The sequence below is a fragment of the Anarrhichthys ocellatus genome, unplaced genomic scaffold (assembly GCF_004355925.1).
Source record: "Anarrhichthys ocellatus isolate YVR2014 unplaced genomic scaffold, GSC_Weel_1.0 scaffold99, whole genome shotgun sequence".
Taxonomy (NCBI): Eukaryota; Metazoa; Chordata; class Actinopteri; order Perciformes; family Anarhichadidae; genus Anarrhichthys; species Anarrhichthys ocellatus.
This window is the reverse complement of record NW_022280129.1, coordinates 826,211-851,190: the sequence shown is the minus strand read 5'-3', so window position 1 is coordinate 851,190 and position 24,980 is coordinate 826,211. Positions and strand designations below refer to the sequence as shown.

The following is a 24,980-nucleotide window of genomic DNA, read 5'->3' as shown; positions in this document are numbered from 1 at the left end:
ATATATATAATGTGTATGGACAAGCATACATAAACTGGTACTAGTAAAGACAGAAAGTGGAGAATATCCTCACCTCGTGCATTCTTCAGTACAGGCAGAACCTGGTTTAGTACAGCGATCTGAGAGTGATATTTGATTTCCCTGATTGTGTGAGTTGTGTTGCAGTCTGCAGACAATCACAGGTGCATTCGCAATTACGTGATTCGTTTTTTCCACTTGGAGTTCTCATTTCATTCCCCTGTTGATGTTCTTCTCATTCGACCTTCTGTTGTGGAGCAAAAGTCTGCTTGGATTGATGGAGCACTATAAACCAAATCACTGGTGATCTCTCTGACATTCAGTAATGATTATTGGTATTGGTGTATTGCAGGAACATGTAATGAATGAATGGTGGCAATAAAAATAACCACATCGTTGTGTGTAAAGGCTGAACAGCAGCAGTTGTGTAATAGCCCACAGTTTAAAAGGATGACACTCTACAAGGTGTTTGTATTAGAACATTTAATGATATTATAGCCAAACCATGGCAAGCACAGAAGTCCAATAACGAAACACCATTCGGGTTCAGATCGGGCAAGCCGTTCCTCCCAATCACCCCCCGCCAGGTTTCTCCGTCATCGCCCACGTGAGCGTTGAAGTCCCCCAGGAGAACTATGGAGTCGGAAGGCGGCGCCCTTTCCAGGACCCCTCCCACCGACTCCAAGAAGGCCGGATACTCTGAACTGCTGTTTGGTGCATAAGCACAAACCACAGTCAGAGCCTTGCTCCCCGCAACCCGAAGGCGCATGGAGGCGACCCTCTCGCTCTCCGGGGAGAACTCCAACACAGCGGCGCTCAGCCGGGGGCTCGTGAGTATCCCCACTCCCGCCCGGCGCCTCTCACCCTGGGCAACTCCAGAAAAGGACAAAGTCCAACCCCTCTCCAGGAGCTTGGTTCCAGAGCCAACGCTGTGTGTGGAGGTGAGTCCAACTATTTCTAGCTGGTATCGCTCCACCTCCTGCACCAGCTCCGGCTCTTTCCCCGCTAGCGAGGTGACGTTCCACGTCCCTAGAGCTAGTCTATGCCGCCGGCGATCGGCATGCCCGGGCCTCCCGCCCGACCCGCCGCCCGGTCTGCATAGCACCCGACCCCGATGCTTGTCCCTGCGGGTGGTGGGTCCACAGGGTGGCTGCTCCATGGTGTTTATTCGGGCTGAGCCCGACCGGGCCCCATGGGCAAAGGCCCGGCCACCAGACGCTCGCCTACGAGCTCCCCTCCTGGGTCTGGCTCCGGGAGGGTGCCCCGGTTTCCCTGGTCCGGGCGAGGTGGCTGTAGTCCGTGGGCTAACTATCATAGGGGTTGTTTTGAACCGCTCTTAGTCTAGGCTCTCCCCTGAAACCTGTTTGCCTTGGGAGACCCTACCAGGGGCTAATGCCCCGGACAACATAGCTCCCAGGATCACTGAGCCACTCAAACTCCTCCACCACGATAAGGTGGCGATTCACGGAGGAACACTATGTTCGAACATAAGGTGGCTCATAAGTGTACCTGGTACCAGAACACCTTAGGCCGGAGATCAATGATCGACTTTGTAATCGTATCATTTGATCTGCGGCCGTATGTCTTGGACACTCGGGTGAAGAGAGGAGCAGAGCTGTCAACTGATCACCACCTGGTGGTGAGTTGGATCAGATGGCAGGGGAACCAGTTGGAAAGACCCGGCAAACCCAAACGTGTAGTGAGGGTGAACTGGGAACGTCTGGCGGAGGACCCTGTCCGGGAGGTCTTTAACTCCCACCTCCGGAAGAACTTCTCACACATCCCGAGGGAGGTTGGGGACACGGAATCCGAGTGGACCATGTTCAAAGCCTCCATTGTGGACGCGGCCGCTAGGAGCTGTGGCCGGAAGGTCATCGGTGCCTGTCGTGGTGGCAACCCGAGAACCCGGTGGTGGACACCGGAGGTGAGGGAAGCCGTCAAGCTGAAGAAGGAGACCTTCAAGGCCTGGTTGGCCCAGGGGTCTCCTGAAGCAGCTGACAGGTACCGGCAGGCCAGAAGGGCTGCAGCGGCGGTGGTCGCGAATGCTAAAACTCGGGCATGGGAGGAGTTCGGGGAGGCCATGGAGAAGGACTTTCGGTTGGCCTCAAGGAGGTTCTGGCAAACCATCCGACGGCTCAGGAAGGGAAAGCAGGGCTTACCCCAGGCTGATCTCAGCAGGGGGGGGGAACTGCTAACCCGGACGGAGGACATCGTCGGGCGGTGGAAAGAGCACTTTGAGGAACTCCTAAACCCGACCAACATGTCCTCTGCAGAGGAGGCAGTGCCTGAGGACCTAGGGGGAGGCTCACTCATATCCCTGGCAGAGGTCGCCGAGGTAGTCAAAAAGCTCCTTGGTGGCAAGGCGCCGGGGGTGGATGAGATCCGCCCTGAGATGCTGAAGACGCTGGACATGGTTGGGCTGTCCTGGCTGACACGCCTCTTCAATGTCGCATGGGGGTCGGGATCAGTGCCCATGGAATGGCAGACCGGGGTGGTGGTTCCCATCTTCAAAAAGGGGGACCGGAGAGTGTGCTCGAATTACCGGGGTATCACACTACTCAGCCTCCCGGGGAAGGCTTATGCCAGGGTGCTGGAAAGGAGGCTCCGACCGCTTGTCGAACCTCAGATTCAAGAGGAGCAGTGCGGATTCCGTCCCGGCCGTGGAACAGTGGACCAGCTCTTTCCAGACTACTGGAGGGGTTCTGGGAGTTTGCCCAACCAGTCTACATGTGCTTTGTGGACTTGGAGAAGGCTTTCGACCGGGTCCCTCGGGGGGTCTTGTGGGGGGTGCTGCGGGAGTATGGGGTGCCGGACCCGTTACAACGGGCGATCCGGTCTCTGTACGGCTGCAGTAGGAGCTGTGTCCGCATTCTCGGCAATAAGTCAGACACGTTCCCGGTGGGTGTTGGCCTCCGCCAGGGCTGCCCTTTGTCACCGGTCCTGTTTGTGATTTTCATGGACAGGATATCTAGGCGCAGCCTGGGGGCGGAGAACGTCAGTCTCGGGGGTCTCGGGATCGCTTCTCTGCTATTTGCAGATGATGTGGTCCTGTTAGCCTCCTCGGATTGTGACCTCCAGCATTCACTGGGGCGGTTTGCAGCCGAGTGTGAAGCGGCGGGGATGAGAGTTAGCACCTCCAAATCTGAGGCCATGGTTCTCTGCCGGAAACCGGTGGATTGCTCCCTCCAGGTGGGGACGGAGTGCCTACCTCAAGCGAAGGAGTTCAAGTATCTCGGGGTCTTGTTCACGAGTGAGGGTAAGATGGAGCGGGAGATCGACAGACGGATCGGTGCAGCTGCAGCAGTAAAGCAGGCGCTGCACCGGACCGTCTTGGTGAAGAGGGAGCTGAGCCGGAAGGCAAAGCTCTCAATTTACCACTCGGTCTACGTTCCTACCCTCATCTATGGTCACGAACTCTGGGTCGTGACCGAAAGGACAAGGTCGCGGCTACAAGCGGCCGAAATGAGTTTCCTCCGTAGGGTGGCCGGGCTCAGCCTTAGAGATAGGGTAAGGAGCTCAGTCATCAGGAGGGAGCTTGGAGTAGAGCCGCTACTCCTTCGCGTCGAAAGGAGTCAGCTGAGGTGGTTCGGGCATCTAATTAGGATGCCTCCTGGACGCCTCCCACTGGAGGTTTTCCAGGCACGTCCAACTGGGAAGAGACCCCGGGGAAGACCCAGAACACGCTGGAGAGATTACATCTCCCAGCTGGCCTGGGAACGCCTCGGGATCCCCCAGAATGAGCTGGAACATGTTGCCGGTGAGAGGGAGGTCTGGGTCGGCCTGCTTGACCTGCTGCCACCGCGACCCGACCCCGGATAAGCGGTGGAAAATGGATGGATGGATGGATGATATTATAGCCAGAGTAAACCCAGCTTCACTAAATGATGACATAGCAGCTTGTCAACATTTAGCAGGCATGGACGGACAGCACTGTCTGTCAGTGCAGTCTATGAGAGTTTCTCTTGTATGTCAATATAAGTTGGTTATGTTTCTCATCGAGGCTACTGCAATCAGTGTTAGCCTTGGTTTGCAGGTTACACTTCTAGCAGCTGAACCACTGTTTTATACTTTCTCATTAAAACACTTAATAAGAGATCACAGAAGGGTTCATTGTTTTCCAACTGCCATTGAAACTAGGGTTAGTAATGTAAGCTAGACTTTAATAAGGAGCTAACTCTTTTCCACCAAGCTAGCAGCACGAGCTCCAAAAGTTGCTCGAGAAAATGTTGCCAAGTTGGCAACCCTGACATGTAATGAGAATTTCAACCTACCCGAGCTTTAAGATGAAATGGCAGGATAAGTCTTCAGCTGGCTCATTCTCCAGTCCTGTCCCAGGGATAAACACAGACACTGTTTTGGCAAACATGTTAGTCCTTCTGCATTTTAATTCCGGCCCGGAGGAACTTCGTTGTACTTTAAAGTGGATCTTTTCCATGTTAAGAGCTCCTTGTCCCTCTACTTTTGTTAAAGTAGTATAATGCTTATCCGATGGAATGGAAACAAGCTCCCACCAACATACTGTATAGGCCTGTATGGGAACCCAAGTCATCAGGAGAGCAAATCTCTGTAAAGAAAACGTGCTGTTCTAATGTCAGCTACAAGTAGATATTATTCTCTTGAGCTCAGTTTTTAGCCTTTATTGTTTGCATTTTGGCAAATTGAAAGTATGCAGAAATAGCTATTAGCAGTTCCTGTTCGTAATGTACCATAGATGTCTGGACAACTATCCCTGGATTATGTTTACGTTAAATACAATGTCTTCTGTAAGTCACACTGAATATGTGTGTGTTTCATGACAGAGCTATGACTCAGATTACAGACCTTATAGCATATGTAATTTCACCATGGTTAAGATTCCATCCAGAACGATGAGTTACATTACACAGCCAATATTTCATTCCCCACCTCCCCTTGTAGTGTTTATCCTGTCCGAATGGGCTTTTAGGTGCTTTTGTGTTGTATATGTTAAATTGAAGAATCAATATTGTCTTTGTTTTGATGTTAGAATGAGGCAGTAGTAGATTATTTCCAAGCATTCAGTACTTGAAACGTTTTGATACTGTTTCTGATGTGATGGACACTCTGTCGGTACAGTATTGATGTTCAACATCCAGCCCTAGTTAAAAAGTGTGAACATATATCCTCATCATTGAGGGCATAACCTGAATATTGGATGATTCCTCACAAGCCTTTCACACAGATACTCTACAATACTGACATGAAGAAGATCCACCGTGACACAGGCTGAACCAAACAGCCCCAGGGTGTGACTTAAGGTAGCGTCACAGAAGCAAAAGAAACAGTTGTGATGTTTAGTTTAACGCAACAGCGTCGGCGTCTAGTGTGACATCTGACAAACGCAGCGGGCAGCGACTTGCAACCGTGCATAATGTCCCTGTTATATGCCGGTTGATTTCGCCCTCTGCTCAGAGGGTAAAGATCTCCCGCACCTCATTGTCTTTCCAATGTCTCCCAATTTGCTGCCATTCTCGTTTGCTGTAGGTTAGCTGCAAACTGCTGCAAAAGATTTTTTATAATATCCAGGAGGTGCACAAACTACACATCATCAAAACGTCACCGACGTTGGCTCGGCTCTGTGACTACTTCCACCTCTGTCCCCCCGGTCTGCCCCCGCACCTTCCATACAGAGCGGTGTATCATCCAGCCTTGAACAGGCTGTGTACATTCAGACTGCAGTCAGTCATGAGCATACTAAAGGGGTAGCCAATGATACTTCACTTTGTGGAAGGTATTTTAGTGAACTACATAACCAAGGTATCATCAACCTAGGATTCCAATGTGTGAAGACTGACTTTATTTACTTTAAAATACACTCCAGAACTAACACAATTATAATTCAAATCAGTATGTATGTAAACAAGACTGACCATTCAATGCCAACTTTCCGTGCAGTTTGCAATACTCTCCTGGTATTATCCACTCAACATGATGTTCTTACTCAGCCCTACAGTAACTTTCAAAAGCACACACACACAGAGGCAGAAAGAGGCAGAGTCCCAGGTTGCTTGTAATCCCCGTGTACCTCCTGTGGTGAAGCTCCTCCTCAGCTCCAACATTCCTGGCTCTCAGCAGCACAAAGGCTCCTGAGCGGCCCCACAAAAGAGGGCCTCTGACCTAACAAATCAGTTGGCTTTTTGGGGGATTTGTGTGTGTGTGTGTGTGTGTGTGTGCACATGCCTTATTAGCCCCTTTCACACACTTTAATGACAGTTTTGTCCTTTAACCAAGAGCAAAGTCTTAATTTTTAGTGCATGCGGAACCCATGACTTTATTAATATCACATTTTCAATAAACCCTTAACTCTCCGATATACCCTGCTCCTGCTCATGGCTGTGTATTTTTTCCCGTTAAACTTCTCTCCTCTGATTTTTGTGTAACTACTGAAGGGTGCTTGTTTTGGACCTCAGCGTATTCCTTATGGGTGGTTGCCATTCCTTTAATGGATTTTGTCCACCCACCCTCCACGGATTTATTTCAATTTACTCCAATTCCATATGTGATTTATTTAAATACTTGTGAAACAATAGATGATTCCTCCATGAATTTACAGTGATTGACATGCAACGTGCTAGGATTTTGTGACAAGACTGCGAAATAAGTAACTTATGTTGATATTTGCCCAATAAATTGGTTTGTAGCACTGAAGTGAGCCCAATTTTATCGGACAGGTCCTGTCAGCTGTAGGAAGGTAATGTTTATGTTGAGTGTTATAAATGTCGCACTGTTGTGGTATTAAAAAGTGAAAACTTCCAGACCGTTTTGTGTGTGCAGGTTACAACACATGCCGACACTTTTATAAAAGTGGCAGAGCTGCTAATAAGTACAGTGTTAGTCCAAATACAAGATGAACATGGTTTTAAGACAACCGCCACCACCACCCACCTTATACAAGGCCTGGTTTGGAATAGATATATAAGATTATACCATCTTTACTCTACAAGGTTAGTGTCATATACATTGTAAAGTACAGTTGTACCTTCAAATGCAATGAAATACATCTGCCCTGGCTCTCTAATGCCTTCAAAATGAAATATAATAATAATAATAATAATAATAATAATAATAAGTAACAACAGCAATAAAGAGAAACGCTCATAACGTGTTGGCGTCGTCTTTGGAGCTCTGCAGTGCTGAATTCAGTCCAGTTTCATAGTTTATTGTTCAGTACAAAATGATAAGATAAGTGTGCCAGCAAATATGAGTTGAACTGTGACTAGAACACAACAGACAATGTCAAAGTGAAAAACTATGCATCACAGTAAGAAGCTGCCGCTCAAAAATAAACGTTTCTCAGTCTAGAGAATTAACGAGTGACAAAGCGAGTGAAGAAGAGAAATGTGCAAATAGTGTCATTGTGGTTGTATTTTGGTTTCTTCTGGGGAACAACTTGGCCTCAATCTTGGCTGTGATTTATTTTTTTTATCCAGTAATGTGTATTCAGTAACAATGCCAACACAGACTTTTGGTTCCTGTGGTTTCTTAGTAGCTGGAACACAATGTCAGAAAGGGACATAAGTACAGTATGCATGTACTCGGCTATGTTCTATCCAAATCTAGGTGACATGGTCATTATAGTAAAACGGTGAATTGATCCATTCTGATGCACGTTTCTGCTCGTCATTCTCCTCAGTAGAGCGATGTGAAAGTTTTCTGCTGACATGGCAACCGCTCCTGTGAAACTTGAAGCACTGATGTTTGCCCTTCTAATCTAAAAAGGCCAGTTCCCTCTCATTACACTACCCAGCAAATGTATGCAAAAGGGTCATGAAAGAGGTGAGTAGGTGGATGGGGAGGGGAAGAAGGAGAGGTGTGCCATTTTTTGCATCACATCCTGCTGGTGGCAGGCCCCCCTGCCAAGCACCATGTGAAGACTTGGGTGTGAACACTGGCTCCGAGGCGAGGTTTGTGTGTGTGTGTGTGTGTGGGGGGGGGGGGGGGGGTGCGGGAGGGTGGGTGGGTTGGTGTCAGATGGGGGCAGGAGGTCGCTCCGTCTCCCAAATCTCGCTCGAAGGGGGGATGGACCGGCAGATGCATATGTGGGAGTGTGTGTGTTGTGTTGTGCGGGGCGTGCATGTCGCCTGTTATAGGTAGGGCTTCATCAGCATGTCGAGAGGTGACAAAAAACACACAAATGCACACACACAGATAACCCCGTTGAAGGAATGGAAGCATTTCCTTCAGATGGAACTCGTTAGAATGTCACAGATTTGATCCCTGTCGGGTTATGGTATTATGTATTCAGAGCCATATTACGCTTGTTTTGGCTGTCAACAAGCGCTAGCCCCCTGCTGATCCCCATGCAGCCCTAAAAAAGAGAGCCTGGGTGAATTTGACTGTTCTGATGATTTTTCTTTTGTTCGTCCCTGCCAAGAGGAACAAAGTAAGAGGGACCATCACTGTTCATTTGACAAGCTCAACAAACGTCAACATGTGGACGCCACATCTGAATCCCGCCCGGAAGGAGGTTAAAGTCAAACTGTGGCTTTTACTTGTGGCTTTTTGAAGTAGACAGAGCTCATTCCAAGAGCTTGATAGTTGTGTGTCGGAGAAGGTGAAAAGACAGCTCCGGAAATGGTGTAAAGAATACCATTTGGAGGGCAGAAGGGATAATGTCAGGCAAAAAGGAACAACCAGCCTCACTGATTGAAGAAGAAAGTTCAGAAAAATGAATGATACAAGCTAGATGTTTTGGTAAGCAGTGCACAGTGTTGATGGTAGTAAATAATCATACAAAGATGAAACAATGTCAAGTGATGGCTTGATTGTTAACTACATGAGAGTAAAATGATGCAGTCAATTGTTCCGGAACAAAGGCAAACACAAGAAAACTAAAAATTCTGAAAAAGGTTTAGGAAAAGAAAATGACATTTCCAGATGGTTTGTGGTCAGTAATGGCTATTGTGAACGCTGTGTCTGCAAATGTATGTAATTTTCTAAAAACGGACAATCCAACAAGTACACACGTGAGCAGCGATTGGCCAGGTGTGTGGAGGGTAGAGAACATAGGCAGGGTTTGAACTCTCAAGGTCTCTTTTGTCGTTCTTCACTCACCTGCTTTCATCACTTTGTTGTATCTACAAATGCAGACCTTTGAGGAATGGCTCCTCCCAGATTTGAATGTTTGGAACACTTGCAAACCCTTTTGCCTTCAGATGTAGTCAAACCACTTATCATTCAAACTAGTTCAAAAGTCAGGATACATGATTTAATTACAACTCTATCCCAAATTCGATGTCGAGTGACTCAAGGTTGGAGCACGTCTACGGCTTGGATTGACACAAAACTCAGTTGACTCATCAGTTGAACAACTGCATTGGAAAATATTTATTTCTTTGTAAAAGGTTGAAGGTACAGGCCGGTGTACAGGGCTTAGAATGCTCTCAAGTTAGCTAAAGATATACAATCTATAGCTCAAATGAATTCACTTTTAATTTCTGGGTATATTTATATATAGTCATTATGACATTGTGTTTTGTTTTCAAGTGAAACACATTTAAATAATTTCAACAACTCTGATTACTACCTCTGACTGGCTTTTTCTTCATGGCAACAGAAGCCGAGGTTCATGGGTATTGTAGTATTTAGAGGCATTCGTCATACCAATGATGGACAGAACATGATTTCTCAGAAACATAGTTGAAATAATTGAAACCGGTGATGATGGCATACAGCTATGGGCTTGTAACATTATCCAGGACAGTCCCATGTTTCCATGTAAGGCAACATTGAGCATAATGAATAAAGAAACATGTGAAAAGGGAAGAGCCCGAGTGGAACCAGTGGCCCCTCCTTTTCTCTAAGGGAAGCCATAGGGAGACTTTTGAGCATCCTTAAGATTCAAAGCAGGGCTGATGCATCACATACTCTACGACGCAGGGCCAGTTGAAACAGCTGGGGAAATGAACAGCTGTGTACCTGATTGTGCATGCAATGTCAAGCACGTAGCCCCATCTGCATGGAAGCATCTCTGTGATTACTTTCCCAAGATCACTCTCTCCAAGACAACTTGACAGCAATGCTCTCCACAAGTATCATCTTTGTATTCATGGATTGGATAATCACCCTTGATTACATCAGATACTGTGGTCTTGTAACATAATTCAATTGATGTGATTAATTGCTGGGCTTTTCAGGACCATTTTATCATGAATTTCTGATTGATTTTAATGTAATATAGACAAGACAGTTAATACCACGGCAGTTGAAAATATGGTTTTCTGATTGGTTGGTAGCTGTGTTGAACTGGATTTCAAAAATAATTTCAGTCAATAGTTCAACCACTGTTCTAAACCAGTGGTAAGTGACTCACTAATGGAACCTACCTGACCATGGTAAGATGGTTGGTATTAAAAAGTCGACGAGCACTGTTTGTTCCTGTATTCTATCAACAGTCATGTTGGATTTCTTCGCCAATGGCCACATTTCATAGTTTTAGGACTATTTCACAAGCCATAGTCTGTTTGGCTAGTCCGAAGGAGCAAAGTTATCTCAGGGATCTATCAGGGATCTATCAGGGATCTATCAGGGATCTATCAGGGATCTATCAGTACTGAACCAAAGGGCAAATAACTCAAAAGCAGACTCAGGAGAAAGGTGAGTAGTATGTTAAAAACACTTTACTGAAGCAGGGTTCGGTGCACAGGTGATCAGTCAGGATAATGCAAAAGTACAAAATCACAAGGCTGAGGCAAAGTCCAAAAATCCAAAAACAGAGACTAAAACTGGGACAGTAAACAGAAATGCTGGAAACGCTAACCACAAGGAATATAGATGAACTGGCACAGACAAAGGGGAGCACACAGACCAAATACACAAGGGAGGTAAAGCCAATCAAGGCGGGGCAGTGACACACAGGCAGGAAGTGAAGACACTGAGACAACTGGAAAGTGCACAAATAATACAAGAAATGAGACGAAAACATGATTCATACAGGGGACCGGATGTAAAAGAATCCCATGCTTTGAAATATTGCTATCATATTTTTTTCACTTTGACTCGGCTCTAATCTTCTGTGCGCACTAGTCACTCTCCTCCAGTTTATCTTGCATGATTTTAAAATATTGTCGCTATTTTTGTGGACTTTATTTAGCATATTCTGTATGTTGTTTTCAGCCCAGATGTCAAGTAAACATCAGACTTCTGCTGTCAAGTCCAATTCAGTCCTTTCCAACTAACGTTGACGCCTTATTTACCTGTGTCCATCTCAACAAATGCCCGTGCAGGTACCCTGCGCTTTGGTTCATTTGGAAACGGTCCAAGGCCACCTCTCGCAAGCGGTCTTGGACCGGTTGCTATGCTCAGTACGATTACTGCGTTCACAAATGCCCATACAAACCGCACCAGGGGTTGAACTGCATCACAGTTAGATTAAAATGGACTAAATGTCGGCTTGTGAAAGCGCCCTGTAAGTGGCCTTAACTGAAGAAAATTCTCAAATGGGTTGTAAGAGAAATCACTGACCAATGTTTCTATTTTGTGGAGGCAAGTTAACCGGGAGTGGACTTGTTGGAGGCAAGTTAACTGGGACAGTGTCTCAATGTAATTACTCAATTCTCCTTTTCAAGACAAGTGAAACTGGAAATTCTGGGTTCTGTTCCAGAAGCAAATTTGTATTAATTAATGCAATTCTTAACCATAACCAGCTAGTTACTCTTGGAAAAAAAGTGTATTTATTTGTATTTCTATGCTTTGTGTTGAAGGGCTTTACAATCTATAGTACATAAGACCCCCTGTATTCTAGACTGAAATGAGGAAAGATGTCTTTGTGTCCTGTTCTCCGGGTGACAACTTGAACTAGTCATGTAGATCTTCTCATAGATCAACAGCCACTTTCCTTTTTTTGATGACAAAACTGGTATTGCATTCAAATTGGCATTAAAAAGATCTTAAAGTTGATGAAAATCGCAGGCATTATGTGTACACAAGATGTCCCTGACAGACCTCCAAAATGCCAGTCATGGCAGCAAGAAGACTTGTGACATAGCTGTCAAAGCCTCTTTTTTTTTTTTTTTTTTTTTTTTATATAAAACGAAGAGGAGTAAAGCGGAACAGGACACAAAATGGCTGCTGCAAAAATGGCTGCAGATGGGAGCTGTGTGGCACGGTGCAAAGTCTAAAGAAAAGGAGATGCGAGGGAGGAGTGGATGATGGGAAGAGGGAGAGCAGCCAGTCAGTGGATCAGTCACTCCAGGCCTGGCCTCTCGGCGGGGGGTTGTGCTCGGGGCGAGATCACAGGCCTGCTGCCACGCCGAAGCCTTCACAGGCACACAGCGACAGATAGGAAGCTGCTGGCACCAGGTCGCCTCACTGATTCACCCCAGCACTGCCTCGGCACAGCCATCTTCTCTGACTGAGCTGGACCTACATGTAGGTCTCCTGCTCTCCTCTTCTTGTGGCCTTAGCAGGTCTGATCTTGGTGTCCGACTGAGCAGGTTTTGGTCTTTTGTGTTTTTGTCTGGCAATTCAAAATTGGACATAAAAAATATTATTTTTGCACTATGATGATTCATTGTTAGTGCAGATAGTCAATTGAATATTCTGATTAAGTAAGCTAAGTAATGCTAAAGGTGTTCCAAACGTTCACCTCTAGCGCTGCAAAAACTCTCACTCTGATGTTGTTCTGTCTCTTGGAACACTTTCACACCTGTAGACAGGGATCTATAGTTAAACAGACTTCTCACAATCGAATCAAGAGGAGTAAACTAAACACAACTCGTTGCTTGGACAATTTTGGTGATTGCCGTGCTACATCATCAGGACACACGTGGGGGAATTTTGGCTTATGCAGCACTTTAGGAACAAATATGACGTCGATACGTGTGGATTTGTATAAATAGGTTATAAACATGGACTAAGGCTATACCGATCAATTATAAGATCACTTCCTGAACACATTATATAATCAGCAGAAGGATTTATAAGTAGTTAAGCTTTTGAATTCATGCTAAAAATCACATTTCTGCTATCATAAAATACTGGGGTTGGTTTGTTTTACAACACAGGTTAACTGCACCAGACCTCGCTTGGAAGCTCGCCGAGAACCACCTTTTCAAGCAGTCGTGGTTCAGTTGCTTGGCCTAAAACGGGGTTTGATTGAGAGCTTTCACACCAGTCCAAATGGACAGTACTAACCAAGTGCATTTTAATCAAACCAAACGGGTTAGGTGTGAAAGCATCCTCCGTCTAGAATTTCTACACTAAGTCTGAACATGCGGCCTATTTGCACAAAATGTCCAAAACAATTGTGTGGTTTCTTCTTAAATTTCGCAGTTAAAAATTAGCCTTAGACCAATAAAATCTGTGTCCGTTCAATAACATCGTAAGATTGAGTGCAAGGCTTCAGCATGACTTTGTCATTGTTTCTGAAGCCACCACATTTTATTTTGTGGTTTGAGGCTGCTTATTATTCTGGTATTTCTTAAACATTTCTTTACATTTAAAACCCTGTAACTGATAAGCAGAATAGACCTTTGACTTTCTAATCAGTCAGATTTGATGGACAATAGAGCTTGTATTCATTTAATCATTATGATAAAAAAGTTGCTTACATTCATGGATAAAAATCTATCTTGTACAACTGACCCCTGAGCATCACATTCCTCTTAAACACACAGGCACACACACTGCTACCCTCTTCCTCTTTTTTTCTCTTCCCATTCTTCTCCAGTCCCCCATCCTTTCTGCTGTGTCCCTGACTGTTGAAAGTCAGTCGGCTTCTATTAGTATCAGCCCCGCTCATCATTATCCATCAATTAGACTGGCAACTGTCAGGGCCCACAGAGAAACATCTGTACCCTCTCGGCTCCGTGCTCTGAGCTTGCTGTGCCTTGCAGAGCTCACTGTTTAGAGTGCTGGTCTAATTAAAGCAGTGGGACAATATCAAAGTTGAGGCTTGTAACATCTGGGTAAGTGTGTCAGGACCAGGGCTGGCTAGGTACCTCAGTACCTCATGAGTACTGAATGACGAAAACAGACAAGTACAGAAACTCAGCACTGAATGGTGGCCCTGACTGCTAAGCACGCCACAATTATAGAAAACACGACCAAAAACAGAAACACCATGTGAATACAGAAAAGACAACCAAATACAGAAATATACTGTGAATACAGAAAACACGACCAAATACAGAAACACCATGTGAATACAGAAAACACAACCAAATACAGAAACACCCTGTGAATACMGAAAACACAACCAAATACAGAAACACCCTGTGAATACAGAAAACGGGACCAAATACAGAAACACCCTGTGAATACAGAAAACACAACCAAATATAGAAACACCCTGTGAATACAGAAAACACAACCAAATATAGAAACACCCTGTGAATACAGAAAACGGGACCAAATACAGAAACACCCTGTGAATACAGAAAACACGACCAAATACAGAAACGCACTGTGAATACAGAAAACACGACCAAATACAGAAACGCACTGTGAATACAGAAAACACGACCAAATACAGAAACTCACTGTCAATACAGAAAATACAACCAAATACAGAAGAATGCTGCAAATAGACACTTGTTGTAGCCATGGTTCTTGGTTTGTGAAGTTATTGAAATCGGCTATTCCTCAGTGAAAATGAGCTGAAATGTAGCTGACATGTGAAAAAAGTGCAGATATAGTACTGCAATGTTTTGACTTGTGAAAGTGTCTGTTCACTTCTTGTACTGAAAACACAAACATTATTAAAGATTACTTATTACACAGCATTATACTACAGCACCATTCTTCTGTCTGAGTAAGGCCAGTCTTGTTTGGGACACTGTTGGACCCAACCCAGTTTCCTATGCTGTTACGAGATGTCGTGTACTCCAGCCCTCTTTTCCAGAATCACTGACCTTTCTGTCATTAAAACAGTCCAGAAACACACATTAAGAGACTGCAATACTCAAAGACAACACAGCTTGGAACATACTGCTAAACTGACACCTAAAACATTTGTATCATGAACTTTGACGAGTGCCAATGACAGAACATGCTGCTGTGCACCAAGAGCATCATAAGCCTTGTTTTTTATTGGGTTTCCCATTAATTGAGGCTTCATTGCCTGCTGGATCTTCAGGGGGTCCACGCTCCAGACTGAAATAAATCCTGAGCCTACAGCACTGTCTGATTTATCCTCACATGAGAAGAGTAGACACTGTTTCCAAACTTCCAGGCAAGACTGTGTGGGCGTCGTCTTCAGATTAGAGACATTGTTCTGCTGAGGATTTGTTTGTCAGCTTTGCCCCTCAGTGTAAACAAGGAAGCTCTGTCATAACGATACGCTGCATGGACAACATCACATGCTTTCTCTGTCATGAGCAAAGTCAACGGATTACAGAAACTAATGTCAAGGTGATGGATTTATTATGGTGACTGTTGAAATGTTGCTTTTTCATGTGTCTTCTTAGGTTGGCACATTTTGAGTGCATTTATTTCATGGAGTATCAGATGATGGTATGCACTGTGTTCTTGTGTGTCTACAGCAATGGTACACCAGCACTATGAACCTCCTAGGAACATGGCTGACAGATCGAATGGACTTGCAGCTCCACCTTTATCAGCTGAAGATTCTCATCAGGGTTGTGAAGGTGAGAACGGCTGCCTTTCACATTTCCAAACCACATATCTAAATACAAGCAAAATGTATTGTCACATATGATCTCAAGGCTTGTATAACTCTGGTAGATTATAACATCTCACTGCTGCTTCCCACTTGATTTAATATGTATTGCTGTTAAAATGGATATGCCTCCTCTATTCACAGTGTGCTGTTTTTGTCAGTCGCGCTTGTTTTACTCTTTTTAGTTGTTCTTTCTGGAAGTGAAATATTGTCCTTTTAACTCCACTACATTTATTTAACAGCAATAGCTCCTTTACAGATTGTATAAATATACAGTATATAAATATAAATACCATCATGTATTGATATAGATACCTAACAAAACTGGGTCCGCATGATTGGATCAGTAATACTTATCCAATATATTGTAATGAAGCACTGACGGGTTCACATTATTGTTCTTCTTCATCAAGGTCCTATACTAAAAGTAGGACATGGTCCCTCACTGACCGCCTATCCACCAACATGAGCACACTCAGACTGAACTGGTAGCGTGCAAAAATATCTTTTTTTTTTTGAGACAGAAATTGTACGGCCAGGATTCTTGTCTCAAATCATTTAATCATTAATTTTTCCAACCCAGGACCTTAGAGTCCACACAGCTAGCCACTGAGCCACTGTGCTGCCCACTTTACTCTCTGTCCTGTGATTGACTGTCATCACTGACATCAGAACTCTGCGGAAAGTAAAGATGACAACAAACAGCGATCATTCATCCCTCCTGTCCGAAACAGGAAGTCATTGCTGATTTATTTGTGTCACGTAACTTGCGTACTTTTGTAACGGTACTTCCGTAGTTATTTTAACGTTGATCTTTTCCTATCAACATAACTAAGTAGTTTTGTTGCCTAAACAAGGTTTTATCCTGTGAAGAAAGGAGTTTATTTTGGAAAGACCATATGCCTGAAAGGAGTGGAAATCAACATGTGTTGCTGGTAGGAAGACACAAAAAGTGACTCCTTTTTCGTGCAAGATATTATACGAACTATTGTATGAGGATAGGTTGACTCACAGTGCAGAGATCTGACGGCTCAAATGAAATGGAGACTAATACCCTTTTGAGACCAATACAGTGAACCTCAAACCCTCTAACTGTTTTGTTTGTTTGTGATAGAAAAAGTACCGTGACTTCCGCCTTCAAGGGGTTCTGGACTCTACGTTGAACAGTAAGATGTATGAGACGGTGAGAAACCGGCTGACGTTGGAAGAAGCCACAGCCTCAGTGAGGGAAGGAGGGATGCAAGGCATTTCCATGAGGGACAGTGATGAAGATGACGATAACTAGATCAAAGGGCCTGAGAGCTACAAGAATGTCGAAGCGGTACACTGCCTGAGAACCCATGCAGCCTTTCTGAGAGGTCAACACAGATTGGCCTAACATTCCACTTTATCCCTCCATTATCTGCTGTTTCACTTCTTCACTCCTGTTATTGCTCCACATTTCTGTCTGAATTGATACAAGAAGGATATGCATTGTGTGCCTGTTAACACTTTCAATACACAAGTGTGTCCTATCTATGCTATACAAATAGAGAATCCCCATGTAGACCCATCGCCCATCGCCCATCGCACACTAAAACATCAACAAATGAGTTTCTAGAACGGCCAAAACGTGACAGGAGTGCAAGCATGTGATTGTGTTAAATAAATGAAGATGTTAAAGACAGGCAGGAGATCACGTACATATGGAGATCTTTTCAAGGCATGAGAATCCATTGTGGGAGTTCGGGCGCTTTCCTGTTACACACACAAAGCACCCTCTTTGCTTATGAAATTTATGAATCGCTCAAATAATCCAGGAGATTCCAAGTCAAATTGTGACATTGATACAGATGTCTGAAGTCTGCCAACAAATGCATGATGAACATTTCCCTGTTGAAGTCATATTGTGATTGATCCAAATGGTACTAAAACCCATGGTTACAAACAGAGTTAAAACATTCATAAGATATTTCCAAAATGACCCCAGAATGTTCTCAAGCAATATGGCTGACTTGTTTGTCCTCAACTCAACTGAGCAAGGCTATATATGTCTTTGTGTTATGCTAAATGTGAAGTCACTGGTTGTAAAAGGTGTGAATATGCTCTCATGTTACTTCTTTTGGTAATGGGTTTGCATCATGTCTCAACCATAAAAGCTAAACAGAATGTTTAAAATGATGTGCTGTGACAGTCACGGTTTCTGTATCGGCCATGTTTCTCTAACAGTCACACACAGCAACTGTTGGACAGCAGATGAAATCCAATCGTCAACAATTTAGTCATTTTAGTGAAATAGTGACAAAAGTGAGAACATCATTCAGCCAATATTTACATCTCAAGGAAGCGTTATGTCATTTTAAGAAGTCCCATTCTTTGCCCTCCAACCTGGTGTCGTATGAGGAGATCGTAGGGATTGGTCATCTCTCAGCATTAACCTCTTTGAATTAGCCTAACACAGTCTGAATAGGTCTAGGTGTTAGCATGTGTGGAGCATAGTTTCACCCAGAAAGCTTTGTCAGTCTATCAGTAGTTCATCTCTCTGAACAGATGAATGCAGAATCTGTCGGCCACAGGACTAGATTTTGGTATTGGAAGCATTCTGATTTGCGTTTGCAGTCCAATAGTGTTGACCAATCACATTGGAGCAGGCTGTGGTTGAATGAAGGTAAACCGTGTGTGGAGAGCAAAAGAGGCAGAATGCATTGGCTGAAAAGCAATGTGCGAACCCATAGACTATTGTCTGATGATGGGTTAGCTTTCTATTGGTTGAATACTCGCCTGTAAATACTTGTGAAGCTATCTGGTTGTAGTCGTCTCTCGATTAGGGCCTCAAGTTTCTGTTAATGGGACTGTAAGCAAACGTAAGAGGAGATCTTGGCGCAGATATCGGCTGGCTGCACCAGAACCCTAACGTACTGAGCTGTCTTTGTTACTGCTCTTGATCTTCTGCTCTGATTTACATCACAGGGATTCTTCAAAAGTTGATATGCAGTATCGAGGTAGTGCAACAGCAGCTAACACTCTGACGGGATGCAACAGAGTCGGTCTGCCAGCCCTCCAACACCTGACACCCAAGACTCACCTAAATAGTTTTAGCTAAATACACTCAGTTGTCAGGCCATGAGTTCAGTAAGTAAAACGACAAGTCATCCTCTGGAGAGCAGAATTACCCGAAGCTAATATCACAGCAAATCTCTTTGATCAGTCCAAAGTGTGGGGCAGATGGATGACTGACTGACAGTTATGGTCATCCCTAGCAGAGCAAACCTGGTCTTTATTCAACAAAACACTAACGTAATTAAGCCGACTATGTCAATAACATCTGGTTAATTATCACACAAGTAAGAAATCGGTTTGAAACAATGAGCTACATGCTCATATTAACCTGTAGGTACATCAAGATGACTTGCATAATGTGTGAAACTGTGCACACTACATCAAGTGAAGGCATAGATTTATGAAAAAGTGAAAAATGGATAAAGTATGTATGGGAAATGATCTTTGGATTTTGAATCAACGAGGATACAATACCATCTAATGGCTTCAATAAGATCACTGATGGCCTCCGACTATACATATTACTCTACTACCACTTGTGTAAATGCCACTGGTTCTTCCATTAGAGAGTGAGGAAGCTGTATGGATCCTTGATAATGTGTTACTAACTGCCTACATATGAATCTATCGGTGGCAATGCAGGCTGCATCTTGTTGAATAAACTGTTTGTGGTCTCACTTCTGAAAATGTTAGTACTTTGATTTACACATCAATCTGAAACCTCTGACATTTCCATGTCTTTCTTTTCTTTAATAGATATAGATTAGCACAATAGCACTCTGACAGATCGTTTTCAACCTTTTTTTCACATTTCTATTTGAAGCAAATGCTCTATTTTAGTCAAATATCAGTTGAATAATAGTTTATTTTCCATCTGTTCTTATATGTGCCCTGCACTTCACTCCAGGATGTACGATGGGGCTGATTCACAATGGATGCTGGGAAGTGAAGTGTGCCGTGCTTTCCCTTCTATACTGTACACCTAGAGCTGTGCGTCGCCCTGTGTGTACTGCATGTCCCCAGTATTCACTCCCCGAAGTGTTTTTGCTCCATCTGTGATGTTACTGGTGGGTTCATCATGCTTCTGCCTTCTAGGAGAGCCCACCAAGGCCAAGAACATTTAAATAAAGGGGAATGGCAAACGTGGACAGACTGTGTCACCTAATTCATTGTTGTTGCAGGGAATTGATTGAAACTGATTTAATGTGAAATCAGCTGAAACCTTCCGGAACATTTGCTCAGAAACAGGTCTAAAGCCTTTGGTTTTGTTATAGAAAGATAATACATTTAGTTTCAACTATTGTCAGTTACTTGCACTATTTTGCACAACGAGCTAACCCCTGAGAGTGGACAAGGAGGTTGTGAAGGCAGACTGCAAGAAAAATACATATTTGATAATCCATGGCCTCCTTCCGTCCCCGACAGCAGCATTTCCTTAAGAAAGAGTCTGATGCTTTAATCCACAGCATTAATCTCTGTCATTTTAAGAGTTGATATTATCGCCGAGAAGGAGATTGAGAGAATTGCCAGAGATCAAATCAGCAATGACTGAAAAAATCAAATCAAGAGCCCAAGATGGAAGCTAAGACTAAAGTCGGGAGGATTAATAAAAGATATAATATAGTCCAAATTAAAAGGAGACAGGATATCTTTTTAATTATGTTATAGAAGGAGGGAAACAAATCCTTCTCAGAAGAATCGAGAAAAAAGAGATTTTAGACGAGAGTGGAGGACATAAGGTCAATCCAGCTGCTAGTGAAATTCTCCCTGGATGATAATATAGGCTTTATTCATATGTAGCTGTTTGTCAAAAAATTGCAGTATTAATATGCATTTATAAAGCATATATTAACATATTCCTTTACCATTAGTGCATATCAAAATCATATATATTAGTGCTGGGCAACGATTACAATTTTTAATCGAGATTAATTGTATTGTTATGCGCAAAACTAAAAAAATGAATTCAAAAGTAGTGTATTGCGCACTTTTATTTAAAAGTACTGCTATATGAACTAAAGGCCAATAACATTTGGTTTAAACACATCAGGTTGTTAACAGCAGTATTCCCTGTACACAGCAGCAGTTATAACACAGTTATAATTATTCTGATCATAGATATTCAGCCGGTGTTCATAACTTTATCTTCATGTGTGTAAGAGATGATATTTAAATATACTTCTTGAAAACTGCAAACCTATCTACATCATGTTTTTATGTTTGTTAAATTCTCAGTAGTGATAACTAAATGATGCTTACTATACATATTACAAACAAAACACTTTAAAAACTCTGAAACAATAATTTAAATTAATCATTTATTTTTTGCTGTTTTGGTCAGACACATGCAACGCTGATTACCGTAATGTATGGTATTTGTTATAAATGTACGTTGGTACATAGAGGGTGATATGAAGCTGTACATGGAGGGACTTAGGACCCAGGGGAATGTAGGTGAAGGAAACAGGAAGTGACGGAAGACACGCCACACAAACAGCTGTTCACCGCTCGCTGCCCGGTTCTTGTGTTAAAAATGTCCACTTAATAATAATAAAAAAAACTGCGTTAACGCGCGATAAAAAATATTTGTAGGCGTTAATTAATTAATGCGTCAACGCGATAACATGTTAACTTGCCCAGCACTAATATAAATGCATGAATAATGTACATCTAAATAAGTTCTTAATCATTTACTAACACTTTATAAATGATATTAATCATCTACAACTCCTTAATAATTGGTTTGTAATATATATAATACTTCATTTACAAATGGGGAATCCATCATTTATAAAGTATGAAAACGCAATAATGAAACACATAATAGACGAGCTTATTAATCAAGAATAAAACATTTATAACTGTTGTTATGAATTGCATACTAATGAATTATTAATGTAGGAACAATGCTTTATAAATGATGAATTAAGTGTTTACTCATACTTAACTAATGCTTCATAGTGTGTAGTTATTATAAAGTGCTACCAAAAAGAATGAACCCATCCTAAGCATGAGGAGGAGTGGCCTGGTGTGAAGCAACTCAAGGACTCAATGCTGACAGAAGGAGCCAGGAATCAAACCACCAACCTTGTGATTGCAGGATGACCCGCTCTAACCCCTTCTACATCTGACTCTTTGCTTTAACATCGGAGAGGAGAGGGATTTCAGACTTGTTTGAGGAGGGTTTGGCATGGAATGTCCAAAATGAATAATTGCATATGGCTGAAATTTAATTTCCCCTCCAGCCAGATACATGCATCCAGTGAAAATATGTTTGAAATTAAACTTAAATTCTAAGGTTGGTTCTTCCACACCTCACTGGTTATCATCAGTCTGACCCCTGTTCACCTTCATTCAGCACCATGTCTTTCATACCCACTCATTCATTTTCAGAAATAAATGCTGCCAAAATGTTTGGGGAGAGAAAAGCAGAATAGAAAAAATGAAGTGCCTTTAGAGTTAATGTGCCGGAGACCTCACATGCTGTCTCTACAGAGGCCATTCCCTCATATCCTATGGGATGAGAATAATCAACACAACGCTCAAAGCACGCCACCTATTTTAACATCCAATCTGCGGCGTCAGTGAGCTGCCTCTGAGTATCGTTCAGTTCATTTCCACATGAATATCCAGACATGATTGGGCAGTTCTGTGCGAGAGACGACACCAGGATGGATTAATGGGCCTGGATATTTATGCCGGCACGACCTGAGCTGCTTTGGCTTTTAAGCCCCAATCAAGAGGGGAAATGGGAAATGATAACTGTATCAAAATAAGAAGAATCTCCAACTGACCATCACAGTGACAACTGGCCCCGAGTCTCAGCGCTGACAGGCCGCCGCTGTACTATGGGGAGTCCTGCAGTGATACGGATGTGAGAACAAGCCATTCCGACACTTTGAGTCCATCAAGCCGTCTCCGACATGATACGTGTGGAAAATGACAAAAGGGAAATGAAAAGATGAAGAGAGAAATCAACCCATGTGTAGACATTCAAGCTGCCAAATGAATGGGTCTGTGATTTGTTGTAAAGAGGCATTTCATTTACAACGCTTGCTACTGTGTTCTTAAAGGTAACCAGCATCAGAACAGAGGAGGCCTGCAGGCCAGGAGACGCAGTTATATCTGCTGCTTTGTGTGCCAGAAGTGTCAGAATTGCCATTTGAGAGGGCAGGTAGATGTCAGATCCTTTTAATAAAAGCTGCCCCCAAAGCCTCTTATGTTTCCCTCCCCATACACCAAAACCTTCTTATCGTGGCCTTAAGAGGGGACAACAAGCCCGCTGATTAATTTTAGATCTTTTCCTTGAAAAAAAGTAGCTTACAGTTTAAAGCAATCTCACTCAGTGTTAGGCAAGACACGAGGGCAGATTGTGGTTTATATTACACAGGACTGGTTGTCCTGTTTCATGGCCGTATACAGTATAAGCCCATAGGGGGATCAACAATATCACAGCCTTAAAGTGGGACTGCTGAAGCCACTGTTATTATTAGATGGATGTCAAGAGGTACTCCCCCCCCCCATGCAAGCACACTTGATTGTGCACACCTCTTTCTTTTGAACAGATATTTTCTCCTTTTCAAATGCATTTTATTCCACAACTTAACATCCACTGCAAGCTCTTCCAGTTTGTCTTCAATGTTTGTTTTTTGTCATTGCATAATTCAGGTATTCATTTATGTAATAGGATTTAGGTTTGCACTTCTGTTAAGGGTACGCTGATAATTTCACTCTGAATTAGTTTTATTTATTACATTTCTGTGTCTTGATCATTTTAATGGCCCCACACACACACACACACACTTTATGTTCCTGGTCCAGTTTTGTGTCGTGACCCCATCGCATCATGAGTGTTTTCTTGGTTTCTTGTCATTTCTTCATAGTCTCGTGTTTTAATATGACATACTGTGTGATTGTCTGATGAGTTTCACCTGCTCTTCATCAGCCCTGCTGTCACCTGACCCTTGTTGTCGCCCTCCTTTTCTTGAATATTTATTAAGGCCCTGTCTACCTGTTTACAGACATATTTTTTGAACAGATATTTCCTCTACGTTTTAAGAGGAAAGTAACACACGACCTCGGTTTTACAAAAGATCTCACTCGACACTAGAACGCAAAAGCGACTCCAACGCTCGCCGGGCCAGTAGGTGGTGATAAAGGTTACGTCAACGATACGTCAAATACCAGAGAACAAGATAGTACAGTAATAGCTAATTATTCTTTATTTGACCAAAAACCTTTTTGTTGTGGACGAGAGGTCAACACGTAGAGGAATGATGTGTTTAGAGAAACACCTGTACACATGTAGACAGGGCCTTAGTCTTCTGTCACTTTGTCATCATTGCTTTAGGGTTCTGTTATAGTAATAATAATCCTAATCATAACAATACATTTTATTTATATAGCGCCTTAAAAGGTACTCAAAGACACTTTACATGGTAAAATCAGAAACAATAAAAGCAATTACGATACCAACAGAATAAATGACATAACAGTAAGGAACATACATAACTAAAGCGACCAGCTATGGAGCCAGCAGAGCTTTATGGTTTGTCATACTCCATCACATGTTTGCATGGGGATTGTAGGAGAGTTCCTAGTAGTACTGCTCTGAGGCTGGCACAGGGGAGCATGGTTTATGTGTGAGAAGCTCTTTACCTCGGTGCATCAAGACCTTTTCAAACACCCTGACTCCCAGCCTGCTATCGCTCAGCTCACCCTGTCTACTAGCTTCCAGCAGCTTGCCCTTCAGCTAACCTTCAGACTGCTAGCAGCCATACTCCACTCCGGTCTCGGGTTCCTGAGCGTGCAGCCTGCTGGCCCCCAGTCTACACACCTGCCTGCTTACATCCCTGTCTGCATTGAATGGCACAGCACTGCTAATCTACAAAAGTACAGGATGAATGCACCATATGGAGGTACAACAATACCTGTACAGAGAATAATGACACCTTTAGGACTCTGAAAAAGGCCTGGGCCGGTCCCTATAATGGATTTGAATAGATTTGAATGAACTTGAACAAGCATGTATTATCTGCATATTATCTGACACATACAATAATGCCCTGATCTTGTACCAGTTCTTTCTCTGCAGCCAGAGCCTTTGAACCCCTCCAGAATGAAGTTTTGTTCAAAAGCTCTGACTGCGGGCTTTATGCACTGATGTCCCTCATGACTGCCCAAGGACTCCTCAGTAAGGCTTGTCTTTACTTACTGACTGACTGTAGAGTCAGAGGCTGCACACACACACACACACACACACACACACACACACACACACACACAC

General features: G+C 43.4%; 1 protein-coding gene across 14 annotated transcripts in view; it reads left to right on the top strand.

The window, feature by feature from the left end:
- cadpsa (Ca2+-dependent activator protein for secretion a) overlaps positions 1-20,082 on the top strand; it is a 204,370-nt gene extending 184,288 nt beyond the window's left edge. For 12 of the 14 annotated variants that reach the window (XM_031875894.1, XM_031875893.1, XM_031875888.1 and 9 more), the window contains 2 exons: positions 15,519-15,623; positions 16,770-20,081. In XM_031875894.1, coding sequence (XP_031731754.1) covers positions 15,519-15,623; positions 16,770-16,940 — 276 coding nt within the window. In that variant the 3' untranslated portion in view covers positions 16,941-20,081. Of the gene's footprint in view, positions 1-15,518; positions 15,624-16,769 lie in introns of all 14 variants that reach the window. The other 2 variants (XM_031875896.1, XM_031875895.1) reach the window with 1 other exon arrangement.
- Positions 20,083-24,980: the final 4,898 nt, after the last annotated feature.